The sequence below is a fragment of the Sceloporus occidentalis genome, unplaced genomic scaffold (genome assembly GCF_023333645.1).
Source record: "Sceloporus occidentalis isolate IW3139 unplaced genomic scaffold, rSceOcc1.0.p SCAF_87, whole genome shotgun sequence".
Lineage (NCBI taxonomy): Eukaryota > Metazoa > Chordata > Lepidosauria > Squamata > Phrynosomatidae > Sceloporus > Sceloporus occidentalis.
Genome location: NW_028317067.1, coordinates 337,573 through 362,905, shown reverse-complemented (window position 1 = coordinate 362,905; position 25,333 = coordinate 337,573). Strand labels below are relative to the sequence as shown.

At 41.4% G+C, this 25,333-nt stretch overlaps 1 protein-coding gene across 1 annotated transcript in view; it reads right to left on the bottom strand.

Moving 5' to 3' along the window:
- The window catches only part of LOC149284840 (uncharacterized), a 102,351-nt gene extending 78,301 nt beyond the window's left edge, over nt 1–24,050 (bottom strand). The window contains exons 1-8 of the mRNA XM_089496015.1: nt 24,035–24,050; nt 18,404–19,755; nt 11,631–11,684; nt 9,683–9,736; nt 5,101–5,154; nt 4,662–4,715; nt 1,785–1,829; nt 496–549 (exon numbers count right to left, since the gene is read on the bottom strand). Coding sequence (XP_089352141.1) covers nt 496–549; nt 1,785–1,829; nt 4,662–4,715; nt 5,101–5,154; nt 9,683–9,736; nt 11,631–11,684; nt 18,404–19,755; nt 24,035–24,050 — 1,683 coding nt within the window. The remainder of the gene's footprint in view (nt 1–495; nt 550–1,784; nt 1,830–4,661; nt 4,716–5,100; nt 5,155–9,682; nt 9,737–11,630; nt 11,685–18,403; nt 19,756–24,034) is intronic.
- Nucleotides 24,051–25,333: the final 1,283 nt, after the last annotated feature.

The window sequence follows — 25,333 nt, the reverse complement described above, 5'->3', positions numbered from 1 at the left end:
GATTGTCTAGGCGTGAAGGACTATAGGAGTCGCAAGTCACATGTGCTTCAGAAAAGTGAACTGAGTTGATCTACATGGGTCGAAGTGGTTCTTATCTGCCATCACTCTCTATGATTCTAGATATCTAGAGCCGGCATGATGAAGTTCAAGAGATGTGATGTGACCCACAATGACCTGGCGCTGGTGTGGAACATGAGTTGGGTTATCTTGTGCGCTTCAGTAAGGAAGACATCTGACAATGGCTTTCAAAGTCACTTTCTAGGACTCACCATCAATGCATGGCTTCTGATCTCCTCTCATAACCGTGATATGGAGGAGTTATAGTCTTAAGCCTTACGTTACATGACTGTCCAGCAATAATATACAGTGAACGTGGTCTACAGTAAATTGATGGCTCTCTAAGACCTTACACGCAAACCCAGGCCTCACAGGACTATCTACCTGTGCGCCCAAACCTCAGGTAACCTGCTCACAGCATGGTAAGATTTACTGCACCTGCCTGCCAGGATAACCTTTGGCCCCTGGGCTCCCATCCGGTCCTTGTTCCCCCTGCATGAGAAAAGAAAATGCATATTACAAAAAAATAATGCAATCAGGAAGACCTTATAGCTGCAAATAAAATATTATAACAAATCGCTTACAGGTAGATTAACATGAGTAATAAAAGAAGCACTAAACACACATAATACTTAAATAAATAATAAAAATAATTTCCCAGTAGTGGAAAAAAGGTACTGTTCATCCCACTGTTCCTAGATCTGCTGAATTTCAAAATCTTCCTCAGAAGCAGACTTTTCATAATGTTATATAATAAAAATGCCTCAATCATAATTGTATAAATTATACAATAATTATGTATAAAAATGTAGCAATTTAGACATGTTTGGCCTTAACAGGCATCTTGAGTTGTGGCGAGGATTTTTTTTCACTTCTCCATCTGATTAACCATGAGCCTTTACTGTCCCTTTAAAAGTAACGAGGCCACATGGTAGCCTGGAACACATGGAAAGGATTGACTCCAATGTCTTCTGCCAAGACGCTCTAAAGAGTCAATGGTCTCTCTTTAAATGAACTATTGATTGTTTTTCATTTATAGCGATAATAAAAAAAAAAAAAAAATGAAAGGGTCGTGGGAAGAGAAGGAACGACCACAAAAAAGTGTGAATTCTTCGGAGTTTATAACAATACTGGGAATTATTAACGTACCAGCTAATATCGCTGCCTTTTTAGGAAGACTGAAGTAATTTGGGAGGGGGGGTAATTCTGACATTGATGCCTCTCTGTATATAGAGGCATTGTAAAAAATGTTGCTGCTTCTGAAGTAGGACAGACCGGTTACAAATCAGCACTCACAATCCTTTTTGGCACAGTTTAGGCAACAGTAGTTTCGGCAATAAATTACATTCTGAGCCTTTCAACATCAGAACCCAGTAGTGACAATTTCTAGCTGCAAGAAATATCTACTGAAAACACTTCTTAAAAAATGCAGCCGGCTTAAAAAAAACTAAATTAAGAAAGATGAATTTCATGTCAGACGATAAATTGAGATGTGAGTTGAGATTATTTGAGTCCTGGAGGGTGGCGAAAAAAAACATTGTGAATGATGCCATCCAAATAATAAATTTATCATAGACTCCTTATGGCTGCAAATTAGTTATTTGGAAAAATACCTTAAAATAAAAAGTACACATTGAAGTGGGATTTCTAAAGACTTTTTGGAGAAAGGATGGGATGAAATGTGTAATTTGCTAATTATTTTCTTGGAAGGAGCAAGGAAACCTTACCGGTTCACCAGGGTGACCTTGAGGTCCAGGGTAGCCTTTTTGTCCCTAGGAGACAAATAACATCACATTAAAATACCGAACCAATTGAACCAATTTTTTAAGATCCCTTTTTCAGTTACATTATATTCTGAATGAAAAACACTTTGTGGTAAGGACGTGTTGGAATATTTGACCAGTTTTTCAACTATAGACAATAGTTTGGTAACCATTGCTGGGCTACAACATCCCCAGCCAGTTTGCGATGAGCATTAGACAACCTCTAGAAGATCATGGGTTCTATACGACAGGTTGTCTAATGGTGGACGGACAGCAGCAGCCACAGAACCAAGACATGCCTTTAGTTTAAATTAAATCGAGTATCCCTATACTTTTATATATGGACTCATGAGAGAGACCAGTGTTTGTTGGGCACAAACAATGTATTGAGAGTTCCCACCATGTCACTCTGCTGGCATGTAGGACACAGACATAGCCACCTGTCTATTATGTCAACGTATCTGAACAGCAAACTGAGAATTTATCAGGGACTGAACAACCTGGACACGTGCTATCCACAAGAAGCTAGAACACGTCATACCCATCTTCACCATACAACAGATCAGGGGTCTACCTAGACCTCCACCACTTCGTTGAAGATGAGTGGGTGTTCCTTAATGGTTCCTTCCCCACTTTCTGTTGCATCTCACTTACAAAAACTTTTATATACAGTTTTCAAAGTTAATTTTAGATTATGATGTCACATAGGTTATGTAATATGGTTACTTTTTTAGGGTAAAGCTGGGGGCAGATTATTAGCCAATCATTATTTAATGCATCTGACCATGTACTGGACTCTTCTGGGCTCTACTGAGAATTGATACATTTCATTCAACAATAATTAATTCAATTTTTCACGAGTCCAATTGTCCAATATTAATGAAGGAAATTTAGACAGAGGGCTCCTGTGCTACTAAACTGATGACGGGAAAGAAAGAAATGGAAATTGTCCATATGGCTGCGTTCAGCATCAGGGTCCAACAGGACGAATAGCTCTAGATCTTTACTGAATGACACGATTAGTAAGAATGAACAAAAGAATGGAGGTAAATTTGATTAATTCGTCTTGTGGTAGTTTTGCCCTTCTGCTAAAAAAAAAAAAAAAAAAGATCCACTGTTTCCACTGGACCACTAGATGAATGACATATTACATCATTTCAACCGAACGCATGGATGCAGCGAGTGAATGGAAAGAGAAGCGACATTAAGGAATGAAGTGTCACACTATGATTGTGGATATAATTAACTGGCAGGGAACCCTCTGCCTAAATAGTTTTTAGCCCCCACCTATATTGCTTATGCCTATCCTGGGGCTTGCTAACCCAGTTCTACCAATTCCATGCCATGCCTTTATCCTTACTTTTGGGTTTCGACAAACCTATGCTCTTTCCCATTTGTGTATCTTCCACATGTGTTGACATAAACAGTTTCTAGATTATCCTGAAAACACATTATTTGACAGTAGATAAGAACCATCTGGAATGACTATTTTTCCAATAAAAAAGCAGAGGATTCAAATTTCAAGCATTTTAGCTCCATGTCCATCCAAAGTTATGAAAGAATCCTTAAGCCATAGCAGCTTCTGACATTTTATTGGAAGTTCCAGCACCATCAGGCTCAAAAACGGTTCTTTCATACGTTACACCTTGGCATCCTTGACTCCCAACTTTCCTCTTTCCATTTTACTGACTTATAACACATTTACAGGGTTATTCTTCCCATTAAGCAGAGAATGACTGGTCCTGGCAGGCGTAGGAAGAGAATTTTGTTTATGTGTTTGTGTCTTGTTAAATAAAAAGGATATTTTAGGGCAAGCTTCATCGTGGCCACTGACCGAGGAGACAGGTAAACCCAGAGATATGGAAAAACAGCATAATGCATCAGGAGTTTCCATAAGTGGATACCACGACATGGTTGGCAAGTACCAAGCATACTGCGTCCAAACCAAGCAGCCAAACTGCCAATTACAATGAGTTATTTGACATCTAGATAATAAATATTGTATCGTTAATGGGTTTTTTTTATTAGCGCTGACACACCGGATGAGGGCAAGATGGCCCGTTTTCACCAGTGCCTCCAAGAACATCTCTTGCTGGCCAACGTCTTGTAACACTCCAGTTGCATGTGACCTACAACTGATGATGATGATGATGACCTTAATTGCCGAAAGTACAACCATTGAAAAAGATGCTGACCCGGCCCTTCTTCCCATTGTCCCATCAACGACTTACTTAAGGCCACTATATATAACGGCCAAAGGCTAAATGAGGGCAGTGTGCCCTATGTGTCAGGTCAGGGCAACATGCACAATGCGTGTCCACATCTCTCCTAGCTACAGCCGCAATCCCCCTTGTAAAAAGAATAAAAGGCAACGAGAAGCATGATGCAGGGACCTCCCAGCAGCCAGAACACAAAGGATGCAGAAGAACATATATTTCTAAGGTGCCGGCTGCTTTAACTTCAACTCTCTCTTAGTTTCTTTTGCAGCTGGAAGGAATGAATGACTAAATTACTCCCTGGCCTCATTGTCTGCGTCACTAAACAGCCTCCTCTGGAAATGCCCCACTCAGCATTATTACAAAGAATCGCTCAGTGTATTCTCCGGGAAAGTTACAGACTGGGATCTATTTAACCCTTCCGCTGGACAAAAGAGTTGGAACACCCATGGTGCCGGGCCCACTTGGAGAAAACCAACTAAGATGAAAAGAGGGTCTTGGAAGTTATCATTAAAAACAGCTTTGGTGTTCAGAAGAGAACAATCGTCCATGTCTTGGGGTAGAACGTTTTCCATAATCCTAAATGAAATATTATCTATAGAATGTGACGAGACAATGGACTTACCTTCCTGCCTATAGGCCCTGGAAGACCAGTCAGGCCAGCCAAACCGGGGTCACCCTGTAATAAAAGATAGAACGATGATTAATTTCAGAGGAGAACGATGCAGTTAAGTTTGTTTTAATGCTCCGGTCTCCATTGGGTTCGTCTCTTAATAAATATACTTTCTCTGTCCTTTCCTGGCTTGGCAAGGGAGTCAATTAAATGGTAACTCTAGAAAAAAAACCTTCCAGGTATTATGGAAATATTAGGTAGCGCCAGAGCCAACGTCTATCAACCTATCCCCTTTTCTTGTGTCACGTGACTACAGGTCATCATTAATTTAGCCCAAGAAAAATACGTATGGGGGCAAAATTAGGTACAATTCCCTTAAATGAATGAAACACCTGATGGTGAATTATGAGAATGCGGAGGATTCCGGGTTCTGATGGGTTTGTAGAAATACCTTTAATCCATTCAGAGCTTTTCCTGGAGAAAGGCCGGGATCACCTTTTTGACCCTGAAAAAAAAAAGAAAGAATAAAAAAAAAAAAAAAAAAAAGAGAACAGTCAGCTAAAAGTGAAGGGCTGGGATATCCCCAATTGGGAAGTATCCGGTTTCCCCCTTGCTTACAGTCAGCTGGTCTTGCAGCCTCTGTACATAAAACATACAAAGAATGATTGGAGAGACCCACAGGAAGACGGGGGGGGGGGGGGGGGGTATACAGCCTAAAAGAAAATTACACTCCAGTTCCACAAACTGCACATTAATTTACTTTTTAATGACTTTAATATGCATTGGGCACCAGTTTTAGCGGAATCCCTCCATATGTTTGCAAGGGAAATAATGTATAAGGGACACTGAGCTCTCTTATACATTAAAGCGTATGTGACAGCTGCAGTGTCTCTTTAAATACCCCAATGCACAGCAAGAGCAGCAGGGAGTGTAAAAAAATAAAATACAGATATCGCAGAAACACAAAAATTACGCAACTTTACATTTCTGCAACTGGAATTTTCATATTTACAGGTGTTTAACCCTGTCTGAGCCCAAGTGGTAGCAACGTCTTTCTTTATAGAACTAAAAATGCGTACATATTGTAGTAAAAAATAAATAAAAAATAAAAAAATACCAACAAAAATTCTATTCAATCTTCCAAAGAAAATGTATAGTTCAAAAAAACAGGATTATTTGTTGATTATATTAAATTACGCAGCTCTCTATGCAAATTAATTACTAGCGCATATGCTGTCTCGGGGTCATACTAGATTTGGAAATGCTTGAACAAATTTAAAAGTAAAAAAAAATGTTTATATAAGCGCTTGAAGTTCTGCTAGCACAACGTATAGGTCAATTTATGTCCTACGTACATATTTGGGAATACTTTGTCGCTTAAATGTTTTTTTTTTTAAAAAGCAAAAAAAAAAAACAAAAAAACTCAACAAGAGCATATGGCTTTCTTCCTATACAGCATGGAAAATCTGTACATTTTTTTTTTTGGCTGGGGGTAGGAGCACTCTCCCCAAAAAAAATCAAAAAAATAAAAAGACAAAGCTCTCTGAAATTTAACCCCTTGCTGCCTTTCCAAAAACTTGTACAGCCATGCTCCTATACAGAGTTTCAACGGCAACTCAACTTTTAGATGGAAAAAAAATATAAATTATAATTTAAAAAGAAAAATAACGCATAGATATTGCGAATCTGGTTTTGATTTAAATAAGGGATGATGTTTACGGAGCTTTACTGTCCCTTTAAACATATATATCTGCTCTCTGGCACGCATAGGGTTAGGAGTGGATTTAAATGGCCTGGCTGCATTCTTATGGTTCCTTTTATTGGGGGGGGGTGACCCGATGACCATTTCAATGAAGAATGCATAGTATTTGGCAGCAAGGGAACAAATAATAAATAATAATAAGCCCCACTATTACTAGCAGGTTGATTTTGGTCTCCTAAGATATCGGTGTTTAAATCGTGAAACTGCAGTGTGATTGGTCGATGGTGATAAAGTGGGAGTGTCTTCGCACGAATGACATATAAGCGGCTGGATATGCGCGGGCGCATGCTACGTTTTTATGCTCATGCAGCCAGTGGCCGGATATGCCAAACGCCCTGCATATTTTCTATAAAGAAGACCTGTGACGAAGCAGGAGTGAGGTCATACGACATCGCATTTTCTTTTTTACTTTGGTTTGTTTTGACTGCTTTGGCCTAGACGTAAAACATAGCATGGGCACAACACATCCTGAGAATTATCGAAAAAATATTCTCTGCATTTTTTTGTGATTCCAGCCTTACAAAGCCCCACAGGGAAATAAAATATGTACAATGATATAAGCGTGTGTTTCGCGACATGTTGTTTTACCGTCCTTTTTTCTGCAGATCTGCGCGACGCCATTGCAGACGGCCACGTAATATCTGTGTGACATTCCATACTCAAATACCACAACAGGCTGACGGTTTATGGCAGAGCTAATGAGGTCACACTTATCTAAGAAACTTTCCCTCCGCAGACGGGGGTCCCTTCTGCGTGCGTAAGACATTCTGTCGTCTACCGCAAACCAGAAAGATAAGGACTCACAACGTTTATGGAGCAGACGGGGCTATAGATAACCGAACTACAGCGCAGCGACTATACAGCTGTCAAAAACTTTATATTACATGAAAATCAGAAAAATTACACAATATTCAAGTGGAACCAGTAATAAAATCAGTATAAAAAAAACAAAACTATAGTGGGAGTCTCCCCTTGACTTGTCACAGTGATGGGTCTGTTGAATATCCAGATGATAACCGAGAGTATTTTTGTGATTTTTCTGGTAAGTGTGAGCTCATAATCTTTCCAGTATCCATAAATACTCCGGGAGCTTGTTAATTAGCTTTTTTGGACGTGCGTTGGCGTTCTGTGATCTAGCGGGATGATTTGACACAGATGCTCCGTATCTGTCAATTAATCCCAATGGGCTCTGCCAAGTTCTGATGGGTAATCTCTACGCAAGCGGCAGCCACGATATATATCAGCACCACATGATGGCACCTGCCCAATATGTCTCGCTTCTAGAAGAGGTGAGTTACATTAAACCCGATATTACCGGGGGGGGGGGATAATGAACTCCAGGTCCTCGTGAAATACTTTTAGGGAAATCCAAAGTCCGGCATCTTTTTAAAAATAACAGAGGGATTAAAAGGCTTGGCAGGCATGGCACAGGCTGGAAAAAAGGAAGGCCATGGGTAGGAGGCCATCATTAAGATGCTCCACTCTCCTTTCCACATCACACACCAAGTCTAGCCTTGAATAAGTATTAAATCCATCCTCAATAAGTATTAAAGTGCCCTCATGGTCCCCTGTGAGCCAGAAGCCATCGCAGAAGGACATTCACAGTAAGGGCTGGAAAGCTCTGGAATGCACTGACCATAGAGGTGGTGACTACAGGCGTTGGAGACCTTTAAGAACAAGCTGGACTGCTTTCTGGCAAATAAGGATATTCAAGAATATATACAATAATGTCCATGATGTCACAAAGGATTTTCTGGATCAAAGCAATTAGTGATACCGCGGACAGGATGAATCTATTAGGTCGTCAATGGTGGCCTCGCTGACGGACCATTTGTTGGAGTTCTAAAATATATCACCACACATGCGCGTCTGACCCATAAGAGGTCGGGATGTGCGATGACCTGGAGCTCCAACTCCAAGCGCCCGACTTCTTCTGACCATCGCATGTTGAGACGTTCTCAGCGTTCTAAAAGTCATTCCTTGTGAGAATGTTCTGGCTACAGGCTTGTATATGAAGAGTTTTTGTGCAATGATATCTGGATATCTACCAGTTAGTAATGGCTGCCCTCCAGGGGTTCAGTGAGGGACCCAGAATGCTCAGGGATAATATCAACACAGATGTTCTTTTTCAGAATAATACCCAAACCTGGTTGTTCAGACTGTTGGTGTGGAGGGCTGGCTTTACTATCACTTTAGGGAATACCCAGCTGTACCTTTAACACAGGTGTGCATTATGTAATATTGCATTCTGCGGCTGTCTGATATACTAGGATAAGCTGGCCGCCAGCACTCCTCTGTCACGCAGATCCATTCCTGAAGTAGACATGTTATGTCTACACCACTAATTTATAACTGCCAGTTGGCTGTGGGACTGAGTGCTATCAAGGTTGGGATGATTGGAAAGAAAGGAGGGACGCTAAGAGAGGGGAAAATCTGACGCACGTGGCTCCTCATCTAACACTTAAGAGATTTATAGAAAGAGGACGCTGCCAGGCATAGTCTTGATCCATACACCAAGGGACAGCACCAGTGACCTCCATGTGAACCACAAGAGCATAGACAAGGGTCATTGTACTTCGACATGTCCAGAGGTCACAAGGTTGACCTTCATCAGGCCAAAGATCAACCTGCTATGAACTTGAGCATTCACTAAAGTGATCTCAGGCACAACTCTCAAGAACTCGAAGTAATTAGTTAGGTTCCATTGGAAGCTTGGAGACGGCTAAGTTCAATACTAAACGTATACACAACTTCCTACTAATTGTAGCGGATTGCCTGTTAAAGTCAATTTGATCTATACACTGGCAAGACATGCTGTCAAGACCATATTTTTGTAATATACACATCTGTTCACATATCTGATTGAATCAATTAAAACATATGGTTTAAACGGAGACAAGTTATATTCACAAATCATGACGCCATTTTGACATTGACTGTAGCTGATATAATGTTTTTTATCAACACCAAATGGGGCTGGATTAGCGAATCTTGTTCCTCCATATGGATATAAAGGTGCATTCAGTACATCCATATGTTATTTATTCTGTACATAAAGATCCTTTACACTACATATAAGAACTGGGCAGAGACAAACCATGATGTTGGGGAAATACGTTGATTTCTTATGGTTTCCACCAGCAATCTGAAAGCCATGTAGCCGCATCATGGGTTGAAGCCTCACAATAGTTGCGTCAAACCCTTATTCCATATAAAGAGGGGAGCAAATCAAGACAATCAGACATAAACACATGAAGATTAGGTTACTGACCTTTGGCCCGGGAAGACCAGGAGGACCAGGATTACCATGGGGACCGGGTGGACCCTAAAAACCAAGAAAGGACATTTACTAGTGCAACAAAATCTCACTTTATCAGCATACCAAATATTAAAAACATAAAATTGCCAAGGGGACCAGGGGACGCCAACAGGTAACACTCCAGTTGTGGTAGAACTAGAAACCACGTTGTGCTCCATAAACCATGCCTGATCTGGCTGCATGGGAATTGTTGGAAATCACGGATGCACCACCTGAAGTCAAGAATAGAACCACCAAGACAACTGATATCGAGAAATGTAGCAATGGAGCGTTCATGTGACAAAGTATCTTACTGCGTCCAGTTGGGGCAAGATGTCGTGTCACGCTGATTTTGTATGGTTTCCATCTTGAATGAGCCTCCATATGTATGAATATATTATTTAATTGATCTATTAGGGTCCCAAACCATACATAGGGTATTTTTTTTTTATTTAATGTGTGGTTCTCCCCCCTTTGCAAACTGAACGTGACTCGTAAAAACATAAGGATGTCCTTAGGGTAGAAACAAATTAAGGAAAGAAAAAAAATGACAAGACAAACAAAAGTAACCACTGCATTTCCTCTGTGTACATTAATCTGCACGTAATGTAAATCTTTTCCTCTTTAACATCTAAATTAAATGCATTCGGAGTCCCCTAGGGTATCTGGACGGCCTTCCCTTTAACTATTTGAGAGTTAGGATGGGTCTGAAGCAAATATGCATTGCACTTGCTTCTCAACTTTCTAATATATAAAGGGTTAATAAAATGTCTGCGGTGAAAATAGGGGGTAAATTAAAAAAAAAAAAAACTGGACGTGAATACGGAGAAATCCTTCCAAACTCCGTCCTGATCCAAGAACGCTTTTGCCAAGTTTCTTTGAAAAGATCGCATTTAAACTGTGAAAAAATCTACAATCCTGAATTAAAGGAGTCGGTAAATCGATAGGATAGTACAATATTTAGATATAGGTAGCGACAGCGATACCCCCATTCTACAAAGATTTTTAGTATTCTACTTTTTGGTTCTGCCCTTTTCCTTAATTCCTGTCCTCTGTCCCTTCCAGTTTGTTTTTTCATTCTTTCCTGCATATTGCCCCTTCTTACCTCTTCTCAATGATGTCCTCCTCCATTTTACCTGTTCATTATGCCTACCTCCTTGCTGAAACTTGCCCGTATTCTGCACAGGGCACTTTAATACTGGGCATTATCTCTGTACTTGAGATTCTGCCTTTTGTACTTGACCTCCTATCCTCCATCCTCTTGCCCTTTCTCCTCCTATTCTCTTTATTCTACTTTTCACATTCACTTGACTACTTTGCCCTTTATTCCCCCTCCATTTTTCGACCTCCTGATCTTATCTGTCCAATTTGCAGTTTCTTTTTATCTGCCATCTCTAAAATCACTCCTTCCCTTTGTTTCTCCTCTATCTACCAACTTCCCCTTCTCTTTTCTGCATTTCTTTCCTCCTCCTGACCCCTTCCCTTCTATAACCTCCATGCCACCTCCTCTTCCCAACCTCCTGTTTTCTCTACCAACAAGTTGTCTTCCATATTACTGAAAAAACAAAGTAATACATCTAGACCAAAGTTGGCATAACATGGAAGTTGTGATGGGTTAAAAACATCAGATATTTGGCAAAATAACATAATCTGACACCAGGATGGAGCTAGGAGTGAGACCAACCTTCAGTGGGGTTACCAACTTTCAGTCCCCATGCAAAGTGGTTATAAGCCTTCAGGCATGTTGTAAAGTTTAGCTTTAGCTGGAAAGGGATAATGGTTTCCAAAGACAGTAGAGGACATCATACAATTAGGTCTCTATATAATGCATGGAACACAGAGTTTTATACTAGCATATTCTAGGCCGATATATTCATATGGACATATTGGGGTAAAGACAAGCTTATCAGAAGGTACGTACCCTTGGACCTCTTTTCCCAGGTGGTCCAGGCAGACCTGGTGGACCAGGAGGACCCTGCAAAGATAGTAAAAGTCAAATATTACAGATCATTTTGTGATTCAACGCACCGCAGATTATGATGATTTATTTACAATGAGTTTAATGCTTTTGCCATGAATTTCTTTGAAGACAAAGAACCAGGAAAAGCTACTTTCCACTGTCAGGCTCTCCAAAGAGCCCTCAGGGAACGCGTCAGGAGTAAAGTAAAATAACAAGTCTAAGCATTCATGATAATTCATTAGTGTGGATGATTTAGTAACATAACACGAGCATGCTTAAGCCATTACATTTTTATTATGTAGCGCTAAAAATGCAGTTTATTGTGACGGTTGATCTTTTGAGAAAATTGATTAACTCATTAGTCCAAGGTGATTAGCGACGTTCTTCTTGAAAGAGAAGCTCTCCAGCATTTGTCCTTCAAATTGTAAAGGCTAGTGCACTAGAGGAACTGTCTCCTGAATCTTTGACCCCAACAAACTCATGGTTTAGAAAATAAATCCCACCACGACCCAAACCATTAACTTGTGATGCCAGACATACAACTTCATCTCAGAAAGTGAAGAACATTGTCTAACAGTGAATAGAACGTTTCAAGGTGAAGGCTTTTATTATGTAACTGAAGAAGATCTTATTTAACTACAAAAAATTCTAAAAATAGGAAAAAGTGTCCAAGATAATGTGAGTATAGAATGTGCTGCTTTAGGTCAAATGAAAGAGTTTAAGGTTATGGGAAGAAGCCATTTTTTGGGTCTTCCGCTCGTATGGAGCATAATCTTAACTTCCAACATTTCATAGAGCCAGAGGGACACTTTGGGTTTTCTTAAAAGGCACGACTGGGATGGAAAATTACCAAAACTATTTATGAGACATTGTTACCGGTTAGCAGCTGTGATGTGACCAAGTATTGTATTTGGAAGAAGGCGGCATTTTGTTAACGTAATTAAACGTATAAGCACATTTTTACTGTTATACCCAGAAACTAAACAGAAAGACGTTAGTTGGGAAAAGTGGGACTATCTTCCCCAAAACAGGGATATTGCGGGGTTATGCATCATGTACAGATACTACAGAAACCGTTATTAAAGGGACATACTCATTTGTTCTACAAAATTCTTTCCGACTTTCCTCTACTCCTCGCCTTATCTCTAATCTTCCTAGTTTAATACTCCCACCAATGCAGGGTCTGGGCTTTCTCAATCCCTTCACCCCTCGTACACTCCAGCTTGTCTCATGCGTATTGTCTTTTCTTAAGAGACCCTTCCTCTCGAAGGATGATAAACACCTTCTTCCTGTAACTATATGACATGACTTCATGATCTGCATGAACACCTGTCCTCTACTATGACCACTTAGTCATCAATGAGAATCTCTTTAAATATATATATATTTTTACGGAAACATTCTAAACGTGTGATTCCTGTGATTAATTACTCTAAATTCTGTAGTCTCCTGACCCCGTCCCTTCTAAGATGTTACTGGGACGAGTAATACGTCTACAGTATTTTATGTACAGGAGATGGTGGTAAACGTCTAATAGTACCGTCACGTATCACTGTAAATCAAGGAGGTCAATTTCCTAACCCTGTGATCTACAATGTTTTAAAAATATCAATAGAATTTTTTTTCTAGAAGCCCAAGGAATCTCGCTCTTCATGGTGTGAAGGAACACCAAGTACGGTAGGGACCTCTTCTGAAACTGCTCGAGCCACATGGAGCCATGGAGCCCCTCCATTCCCACCCAGGCCAAAGCCTTAAGGAGGATAAGATTTTCTAGGAACCCCAAAGAAAAGGGGCCCACCTGGTCTTAAAGAGGAGTGATGGCAAAAAGATAAAGTCCACCTCCTCCAAGTGAAAGTTGAGTCTTTGGGGACCTGGTCCAACTGTGTCCAAGTACATCGATAGACTGTATTCTTAATGCAAACGGGCAATAAAAGCCATCATGCATCAATGTACCTCACAGCCCAACTCCAGTGCCCTATAATAGAACCCCTGTGAGGTTTGTGATGACTGCCCCCTTGAGGGCGCAAAGAAACCTGGGCCCTAGAAGGGGCAAAGAAAGCACAATACCCTCCTCGTGTAAAGTCTCTGTTTCTAGAGATGAAGTTGATGGGTTATTAAGGAGGAGATGGTAACACTGTATTTGGACAATATCTGCAGCCAACCTGAAAAGTTCCCAAAACGGTAGTTGCTTAACTTTAAGAAATAAAAACTTGACGGACAGATCAGATAATTCCCCGCCTTGCCTTGGACCAGGAAAACTGTAAAGGAAAGCCGTGATCCTGAGAGCTAGACGGCATTATTAAAAAGGTACCATTATTATTAACGGTGTTTATCTAAACAACCTATTAACTGGGTTTTTTTCCTTCAATCATTGTAATCGTTTTAGAGTTACTTGGCTAAAAACATGGACGCTACATAACTATACCATGAATTCTTGGTGCTTTTGCTCTTAGTATGTTATGGTTGATATCCCTGCTTGAATGCAGGTGACTCAATTAAGTGTATCTTTAAATAATGACAAGTCAAGATTTCCATGAAGACTGATATCAGAATAATTGGTTAATGCATTAGTCACTACATAGAATGTTAATGATGGGTTTTAACGGGTTAATATTCCAAGACTCTCAGGGGCAGCTCATTTAGAAAGCCCCCAGGTATTTAAATAGTTTCATATAAAATAATTTGATGACAGAGTAGCCATTTATTACATCCTATACCTCATTCTAAGAATACCAGGACCAATCAGCTACCACCAAAGGGGAGGAGCTACTTACTGGGAAGGAATAATTATGAAAATCCTATAATAATAGCATATTTTATACACTCGTTGGCATAAGAAGTACATATTTAAAATCAATTGTTTATGTCTGCAAAGAAATACGCACCCCAGGAAAAACCTTCCCCAAACCAGCCCCAAAAAATCCCGAATGTGCGAGGCACTGAAAAGGTTAACTTTGTCGTCTGTATGGAGACTATAATTTGCGTAGCTATGATAGCGTTCGATAAATCCTGGCTCTGTTTGATTAACAAGAAGCGTTTGCCAACTTCCTGTTCCTTAGAGGGCTTCTAAATCAAATTTTGGGAGGGAAAAGGGTTTGTATATCTTTCTGTAAACTTTTCCCCTTCGAGACGCTGTAAAGGAGACTAGAAAAGATCGTATGCATGCGTAACTTTCTGCAAAAAAACCCCCCAGAATATTTGGTACCCCATATGGACTGCAACACGGAACATCTGGCACGGGGAGGGCGCAACATTATTGGAAAGATGGCTCCATTAAACAGCTTGCATATCTTAATATACAGGATGAAGATATGGCTTTCATAAACGTGCACATGGGTACATGTAATAAAAACATATGTAGCTACCATTCTTTAACCGTCACGGGAAACTACATTGCGTTCTGGCAGCCAGGATATTAGAGCTACCATCATGTTATGGTAATACGGGAGAAGCAGATACCCAGACATTGGGGTCCCATCTTCCTTATAGAGCTCCATAAGGAGGAATATCTCACTCAATTACAGAAGAGGATCCCAAAAAAATTATTGAATAATTCCCAAGTGTCATTGTTTGCTAATGTCCCTCTATCCTTCCATAGATCTTGGGCCCGTTCTAACGCTCAAAAGGAATCAACACGCAATCTGTCCTCTTCAGATGTACCTGGACTACAATAAGTTTTGGCAACCTCTTCCCATCCAGCTGTAAAGACTACAAGTCTCATAATCCAATTTTAATCCAAATAATCCAGTTTTCCTACCCTACCTCATGCCCAATAATCAGTATTAGTAGCGTCTGAGGACAACTCCAAGCGATGAAGACACGTTGACCATTGGTGACCCTTGTCAGGGTTCATAAGGTCTACAGCCCTCAAGTGCTGCTGGACTCAACATCCCCAGTTAATGGTGGAACATGTAACCCCAAAACAGCTGGACTGAAGGTTATAGGATTCACTGGCTTCAGCCGGTTGGGTTTACCGGAGAGCAATCGGCGAATAACCCTAACTCTGAGCTATGCGATATGAATGGTGTTCAGCTGGGGATAAAAAAAAAATAAAAATATCTTATTATCGTATCAATGGGACTGATATGAAATGCCAAGGCTACAAAACACAGGAGGATTTTGAAGGAACAACATCTACTGTCTGAATGAACTTCTCAAACTACGGGAAGGCCTTGTTCATACCTGATATATCTGCGATACTGAAATCATGTTCTTGGGGGGCTATCACCTCGTAACATAAATCCTTATTATTTCTACATAGCGTCAAGCATCCATAGAGAGATGAATGCCACTAAACAGCATTGTTTTATGTATGACAAAACCATAGAGTTGTCCCTGTTGTTCATCTCTATGGTTTTTCCTTTGTGGCGCAGGAAGTAGAAGTAAAATAAAGCTAAAGAAAAACATAAAAAATGTTAATATATAGTAAATGGTGCAGACATTTATTCCATAGAGAAAAGAAATAGAAAACTTTCTTATTTTAAAGAGGTAAGGAACAATTTGAGCGACTCTATAGCAGATATCACACACCTATATATGAATTCATAGAATTCATAAATATAAATAATTTATATAATGTATGTAACATCTATGACCTTTGAAATCCCATGTGTGCCTCTTCCATATGCTGGGGGAAGCAATTTTCTTTGCACATATGAGTTCCTGAGTATATTCTGTACAGAAGCCACAGTAAGAAAAGGCATGCGCATCAGGAAATAGCTTCCCCCAGCTGGTTAAAAACAGCAGTATGGTTTTAATTGTTTGGTACACTTCCAAAGTATGAATAAATCCATACACATACTTGATATTTGTAGAATGTATGCGGTTTCCCTTTAAATTACCCCACTGCCCTAACGTAATATCTAGTTGTTAGGAGAAAGAGCAGAAATATGCATAAGTCATGTTGAAAACTATTCAAAATATTAAGGAAAACCTATAGATAATTTTGATTATCAGTATATTTCGGCTCGAGGGCAGGGCAAAAAAAGAAAAGAAGGGAATTTATCTTCTTTCCCAAAACGAGATCCATCTGGAAAATATCACAAATCCTAGTATAGCCCGTGGTAATATATAACAGAAGCTAGCCTAGAATACTTGGTACGACTGCCTCTCCAATCAAGGAAAGAAATTCCGGTGCCGCCGTTTAATTAAACGTTAATAAAGAGGCAGTCCTGGTGTTTTGGTCGGATCCAGGGAGAGTAGCAGGAATTAGGGATTTCCCTGGAATTAATGTTCGCAGCTGAACAATTCACAAAAAAAAAAAAAAAGAAAAAAAGTGATTCCTTGCTCCAGATCAAGAGGAAATTAGCAGTGACCTCACCAGAAGTGACTGCCAGTAATGAGTGTCTGACTCATTCACTCTTCCAGAGTGCGGCAGAACGCTCTACTCTAAATGTTACATGTTCATGGCAGAAGACAAACGGTTTTCCCAGTGGAGATGTTAAACAAAGCTACGCTATGTAATATAAATGTTAAATCGGAGCTAGACAGTCTCAGGATTTCCAGGTAGCGTGGACCCCATAACTCATCGTACAAAGCAGGACTTTGTATGGATGTAGCCTCCAATGGCTCTAGAGGTCAACTAGCAATGGAGTTTAAAATAGACACCCTTTCATCAAAGAGATACATCTGAGCTTCCCGGCTTGACTAGATGTTCCTCCCAACCTTGTGTACTCAAGTAGTGAATAAACCCCAAAGCATGTAAGGTCTCGCTCGCACTAGTAAGTAGGAGCTATAGAACATCAGAGATGTTGGACGGGTTATTTACGGAGAAATGTTGAAATCGCTCAGCTTCCAACTGATCCGAGCTTGGAAAGGCTAACGCTACTCCTCTTGCCGCACGTTGGAACGCAGGAGGACATAGAAGAGATCCGTAGAACAGCTGGCGGTCACCCACGAGCAGCTGGTATAACTCGCGCAACGCTGCCTGGCACATCGCACGTCAGCTCTGTTTGTAAGCACTGCCGACAGGCTGACGGCGCGGCCAAACCCCTAGAATCACGCTTATCCCGTTCGGTTTTGTAAAGAGTTCCACAAATAGCTTGTTGATTGAGAAAGTGTAGGCATATGTAGGAAATCCAAACAAACTTCATTATCAGTCATTAATGTTTAGATGCTATATTTTGGGGCTGGGATTAGGATAAGAACGTACAGATATTTAAAAGATTCTATTTTCAACAGCCATAAAAAAAAGATGAGCCGCAGGAGAATCCAGTTTGCTTTTATTGCAGACGGCACAAGCGTGTCTTTTATATCGACATCGCTGGTATAAACCAATGGTCCATAGCACTTCGAGCTCTGTAGTCTGCTACAAAAGCAAAAAGGTTGCTCCACTTATATTGGGAAAGACTGGAAATACACACATCAAAAAAGCCAAGGGCAGGGCATTCTGATTATTTCAGTGGATTGTTACGTTTAAGGTTAAAGTATCCCTTAAACCTATAAACGTAACAATCACTATCGTGAGATTTAACAATCAGCCATCATGAAAGCCCGGAAAACTGGTCCTGGGTATGATGTCAGAAGTTGGGAAAGACACAAGTCCTCCAAAAGCTTTTCTCACCCTAAAATTTCACATTTCCATTAAATTATAATATGGCAGCTGGCAGTTCCACTAATCCTAATGCCTGTCATAATACAGCAAAGTTACGTTCTATCCACATACTTTAACCATGCACAAAACTCAAGTTTAGGAAAATATTAATGGGAGAAGTAAACTGTTTTTTTTTACTTACTGGGCTACCCAGATCCCCTTTGGGTCCAGGGGGTCCCATCAAATGCGGAAACGCGGTAGGATCCAGCCACTGATAGTCATGAGTAACCAAAAAATCGGGTGAGAAAAGGGTGGTGGATGAAGTAATGGTCCCAGATCCGGGTTTGGTGTAAAAACCAGAGGTGGTTGTCTCGACCTTCCAGTTTACAAGTGTTTGATTCTTAACGTTCGGGGCACCAGTTCTTTTCTCCGCTGCTTGCTTTGGCGTGGTAACATTGAAATTCTTGGTACTCCCCGTGATACCTTTAATAATTTGTTTGGAAGCAGCAGAGGTCCTAGGCGGCCTAGCGGTGGTTTTTGGGTGGACAGATTTTTGGGTGTCTTTCTCTGGCTTCTTCTTAGTGTTGTTTTGACTTGGAGACTGACCCTGCTTGTTTGTGGCCAGCTTTCCACCTTGTAAAGAACCTGACTGAGTAGGAGATATCCTGAGAGCCACCGTGGCTGTCCTTGTCGAGACACTGGAAGACAGCTGAGTGTCAGATTTTCGAGGGGCTTGAGACGTTAAGGTGTGCGACGCAGGTGCTTTGGTAGCAGATTTCACGGAAGGGGACTTCACGAGAGTTGCTCCCTTTGATCTCGTTGTTAAGCTCGTTTTAGGAAGCTCTGTCTGAGGCACAATGGTGGTGAGGTTACTCGTATATCTTAATAACATCTCAGCACCGAGAGGCAAACTGGTTTCTTTGGGGATCAGTGGAATCAGAGGGGGCAGATTCGGCCGGTACGTGTCCGCTTGCCTGCACTGCTTTTTCAGATATTTACAGTAATTATGAGCTGCCTTGGCGGGAGGATAAATATCAAATTGACAAATAGCACCTTCAAATTGTATCGAGTGTTGGTTCATTTTCCCCAGCAGGAAAAGCCCATCAGAATCCAACGTGTCATCTTTCTTAATATGCAAACTGGCATTTACTCTTTGCTTCCCACAAGAAGTATATAGAGTCACCTTTTGGCCTTGAATATCAACGGCCATATTGTGCCACTGGCCATCGTGGATATTGTAATCAAAATATACAGACTGTTTGTGACCCACGTAGACTATAATTTTACCCGGGATGAACTGTATCCCGAGTTCGAGTTTTTTCTTTTTGCTTTTGACGGCAAACAGAAAAGCATTGTTAATGCGGTGGGAGCAGAGACTCAGCACCAAGGTGAGATCCGTTCCTAAGCTCCGGGGGATGACGGAATGAATCGGCGCTTCGACGCGTGCTCGCTGTGTCAAAATAACTCCCGATTTGTATGGTATGACCCCATGCGGGACTGGTCGGGTATCCGTCTTGTTTCCCATGAGACCCAGCTTCTGAAGAATGTCCACATCTAAAAACAGAGACAGAAAGGGGTTAGACAACGTCTGGCCAAAGGCTCGAAACCAGCAGCCATGGTTGGGGCAGATTTCAGGACATTTTTGAGCTGTGGTCAAAACAATCTAGAAGTGGACCAGCCTTATCTGTAACATCACCCAAAAATGTAAAAAACGTCAAAGTAACTAATCCGTTCCACCTAGAAGCTCGACTGACTCTTTGGGACCTTGGTCAGATGTCCACATTGCCCACGGGTTAAAGCGTAGGAAGAGGACATGTGAATTTCTAACCTCCACGCACACCTCTCAGTGGGGTTTTGAAGCTGAGTTTATTGTATTACGAGGACAGACAAGCTACGCTCGGTATCCAGCTGTTGGGGACAATTCCCATCATCCTCCAGATGGGAGTTCCTGATCACAGCTGCAGCAGCTGGGGCCTATCTCGGTTTAGAAGTTCTTTCCCAGACGGCCGCAGACACAAATTGTTTCTATAAAATAGATTGATTTAAGGGTTCTGAAGTGTAGTCACCCATTCTACGATCTATTATTTCATACAAACCGCTGATTGTTATGAATAGTTAAACTGTAATCCCCAAATGGCTACACATTGCTTACTTTAACTGTTAAACAAGCAAATCATTTACCTTCAGCTGCTCCTAGAGAAATATCCAGGCAACAGGAAATATATAAAATGACCCAAACAAAGAAAGATCTCCTGGAAGAAAAAAGGAAAGAAAATCGTAAGTCGCGGCAAAGACACAAAATGACTTCAAAGACGGCGTCGCCTCGAGCGTTTATGTGTAGATCTATAAATTTACTAAATCCGGTCAAAAAGGGACACTTTTGTTTTAGGGGGTGTGGTTAGAGGCGTGGCTAGGGTTTACATGCGTTTTTGCGACCGATTGAGAGCTATTTACGCAACAAATTAAGAATAATGTATTTATTAACACAAATTAAAACACGGTTTCTGTGTCGGGGAGGAGGCCTGGACTAGGAGTACCAGACAAATCAGAGAATGATAATTGTCTGTCGAAGGGGTTAAAACATAGCCTTTAATGAAATGAAGTACATCAGTAGCATTTCATGGCAGATCAAACCCATTCGGCCCAGCTAGTTGGCCGTTTTTCCAGTAAAGACTCAAACCTTAATCAGCCGTTGGGCTCTTTAATGGACATCTCTTTCTCTAGGGTTACCCAGTTTTCAGCCCGAGTAATAAGGAACAAATACTAGACAAATACTCGCTTTTCAATAGCACAGAGCATGTCGTAATACGGCTTGTTAATCAGCATCCTATCAGAAATTCAGGAGAATATTTAGTGACAGTCCTTTCTTGGAGATGATGTCATTGTATTAATGATGCAATACATGACATCCACGTTATTCAGTGGTCTAAAGAAGATGTTTAGAGGATGTATACAATGAGAGTCCCCATGGCGGTGCTGTTGCCCATAGGTTACAGTATCTCCTGGGCCTTTTGTCTGGGGTAAAAAAGCTCCTGCCCCGCTTTCTCCCTTACGTTCATGATTTCTGCATCATTAAGCGATGCGGAGCACTAAGATATGACATCATGTCCCAGCACTCCTCTTGTCTCAACAGTGGAGCCCCGATTGTTCTAAGACGGAAGAAACCCTTCTAACCCCAGGTCCCACCTGAGGGAAGCCCTGGCCCTTGGTGGTCTTCATTTTATTTTGCGAGTATCTTAAGACATGTGTAGGCCGTTGGGTTTAAAGTACGGGCTCTGTCCCACTTGTGCTGATGTAACGTCAAATTCCCTGTAGCTAAAACGGAGCGAAGCCTTTTAAATCCCACACGAGTGCAACGGCCTTCATCTGGCGGCACATTCGATAGGAAGATGATTGCACCAAGGTGCGGACAGTGAGGAATATACAAACACTTAAAAACCCAGCCTGATAATGCTTAACTCTCATAACACAAGCTGAAAGACCTCTTGGCTCTGCTGCAATTACCCAAACACTGAAACACACATTTGGCAAAGAATAACGAGGCAATGGAAAAAATGAATCCCGTTCTGAGATGCCCGGCCAGTGAGTAATGAAGGGTATTAATTACTCCAGGTAAGTGGATTCCTCCAAGCCCCATCGGGATGCAAGGATACAGACCAATGGTAAGGATCAGATGCTAAGAAACATTAAAGTTTACTTGCCCCCCACGGATTTGGAAGAACCAATGGAAGGGGCTCACAACTCGAGCGAGGAACCAAACTAGAAGATTTTTATCTAAATATTGCTTTTATACTAGTAATCGAGGTGTCTGCTATAACCAAGCACATTCAATCAGAGGTAAGCCAAACAATTGACGGAAGACTGTCGCGCGCGTAGGAAGGAAATCACACTCATTTCTACCATTTAAGGTCACAGGGACCAACAAGAACAATTTAATGCCAAGCTCTTGGGTGAATTACTCTACAGACGATCTACTGGTAACCCAATGCATGGGCTAACAGTTCTCCACATAAGCCTAATGCAGCATGGATTCCCCCCCCCTGGACTTTGGTCTCGCTTTAACTCTACTTCTCTGTACAATTTCAGGCCGTCCACGTAAACAGCCAGAAGGCATCTCCAACTCAACCTCAATTAGTTAATTCCATCCAAGCGCCGCCTGCCAAGAATCCGTGCAAAGTGCTCTGTGATTTACATTCGATCCAAGTGTTGCTTTCACGTTAAGACAAAACATAAACAGTTCCTTTTTTAGTACTTTTTATCTGGACATTGTTTTATTCTTTTTGTAGAACCTGACGTGACTTCATTGAGGTATAGCCTGGAGCTTTGGAGATGCTTGTCGAGACTCATGAATCGAGCTCAATGACTTGTGTTGGAGAAGAAAATTGGGGAATCCAACTTTCCTGTCTACCACTGGTCCATATTAGTCCCCATTTTACATGAAACCCAGGGAGGTTCTGGTGACATGAACTTATTTGTCTTTATGTTGATTAAACTAGGAGAATTCTGACACGATGAAAGGTTGCGAAGGTTCCGCTGACAAGGGCTGCCACCTGTCTGGCGATGTAGGATCTTAAGCTCCCGCTATAAGAATACATTATCCAGGGCTACAACAGCCACATTATGTGCCCGAAGAGTCTGCCGGGCGGAACAAACAAAAGACTTTTTCAAGAAACTTTTCTGTATTTTTCCGTGACCTAAAAGTGAGGAGGCACAGGAGCAATGGAACCGTGGGGCCAAAAAGTGGATTTATAGCTGAGGAAGCAGGCTGATGACAGCTGGTATGGTGATATGGTCCCAGGGCTAGCCTTCAACACAGGGAAAACTGGTCCGACTGGCCCTTTGAACAATTTTGGACCGGCCCAGGGAGGCAGGAACACAGCGGAGTCACGCAACGTTGTGTTACGTGACCCCGGTTCCCTCTTGCCTTCTCCTGCTACACTGTGCGAGCAGACAGAAAAAAGCTGCAGGTGAGGCGCGGGGAGTGAGTGGGTGAGGGACGGAGTGAGTTTGTATGTTTATATGACTATGTTAGTCATTGAGAGTGTATGTGTTAGCAAGAATGTGTGTTTAAGTCTGTGGGAGAGCATGAATGTGTTTATGTTAGTGTGTGAGCATGAATGTGTAAGTGTGTGTGAGTTAACATGAGCGTATACATGTGTGTGTTATAGTATGCGTGTTAGCGTGAGTATGTGAGTTTGTGTAAGTGTGTGTAAATATGTGTGCAGATGCATATGTAAGTTACGGGAGAGGGGCACGAGGCAAATGGGGCCACTTGGCTTTACCTGCCCCCTGGGTCAGAAGGTAAGCTATTAGCATTACATTAATTATGGAAAATATGAATTAGCGCGGAATGGGTTCTTATCCGCTGTCACTTTCTGTGTTTCTAATATGTCAATATGTTGCAACCTTCTAATAGATCATAAGAACGCAGGGCCCTCTTCTCCTTCTCTACCAGTATGTCCTGATCCTGGGAGCCGGAACCCTCCGTACCTAGCGTATCGGTTCGCCTTAGTCCATCAGTATTGGGTTTGTCAGACCCTTTGAATGTAGGGACTGTAAGAAGTGCTATAAATAAAACATAATAATAATAATAATCTTACTGATAAATTGCATATTGTCAACATTAATTAAATTGTTAATATTTAATATGTAATATTTGGGGAAACAGATATATTAAATGGACTATTGTAGTGTAATAATAGATTGTAAGCTCACGAGAGCCGGGTCCTCTTCTCCTTCTGTTAATGTTGTCATTGTTTCCTATTGTAACAGCGCTACGGAATCTGCCAGCGCTATATAAATACGTGTAATGTGATGTAGTGTCCCGACCCACCTCCGTGCTCATTCATCCCAAGAATCTCGGTGCGCCCTGGGAATGGTGTTACATTTTACACGGTGATGGTGAAAGGAGGAGTCCCCGAATGGCAAACACGCGGGGTCTTTGAAGCGGGGAGTTCGAAGGCTGGTGTCAGCTCTGTGTCGCTCCGTCTCCTTGTGTACCAGTCGCCCAGCACCAAAATATAAATGGTTTCTAATGTGTATACAATAAATATTGGGCAAGCTGCCGCCATGCAGCCGTCGGACCACAGCCTCATTATCCTCACCCAGGCAGGACTAATGGGAGTTGTGGTCCATTGGGAATTAGCCCAAAATAATTACATTTCACGTAACCACAGAAACGTAGAATCTGGCCCCATTTGGCCCATCTAGACTGAGACCTTAACCTTGTTTTATATGATATATTATAAGATAATCGTGCAATTGGCTGGAAGGATTTGCTTGAAAAACACAGATCTCCCCATCCTGATAATTTCCTTTCCAACGCGTAAGCTGGTTCCATTATATTTTTGTATATGTGCTGTTGCTTAGCAACCCGTAAACTGTGTATTTTCCAGAAATATACAGGAAAGGCTTAGCTAATCTCTCAATCAGCGCCTCAAGCCCCATATACACCCGCGCACGCACATCTACACCATTATAATAGGACGCTCAGAAATGGCAAAACGATCTTAAACTTTGGCTAGAAAACGGTCTCATTGCATGAATGCGCATGGGGGGTCTTTTTAGACCCTACCCAGAACAAGTAGGTTGGGGGGGCACATAAAAAGCGAGCAAATGCACAGCAGAGATTCTGATGAGCCCCGTCCAGCTATTATACGCTCCGAAGGCCGTCAAATAGATATTGGGGAGCCTAGAACAAATATTAGGGATCTTATCACCATAGCAACCAAAGTAATGGTCCAATCAGAGTGAAGATTCCAATGGTTTATAAAACTTTTCACAAACGTGAATCATAAGCGCATGTTTCTGTAACCAGAACCGGTAGACTAAAGCATTTTGCTTTTGGGAGCCTAAAACGCAAAAGAAGCATCCAGAGCTATGTCAGGGTTTAGTAGATACAGCCCTACGTCTTTATAGAAATAGCCCTAAAGGGATCTGTAACCTTATACTGAACTTTAAAAAAACAAACAAAAAAAACTCAATAAATATGCATTATAAACCCACCATATGTGTATTCTACACAAACGTACGACTTGGCTACCTTGCCTTAGGATCTGCATGATTATTCCTCCCCATCAAGTTATTGCTGCCCCTAAATTGCTGACTGTTGTTGATTCAGGCAGACTTTCTT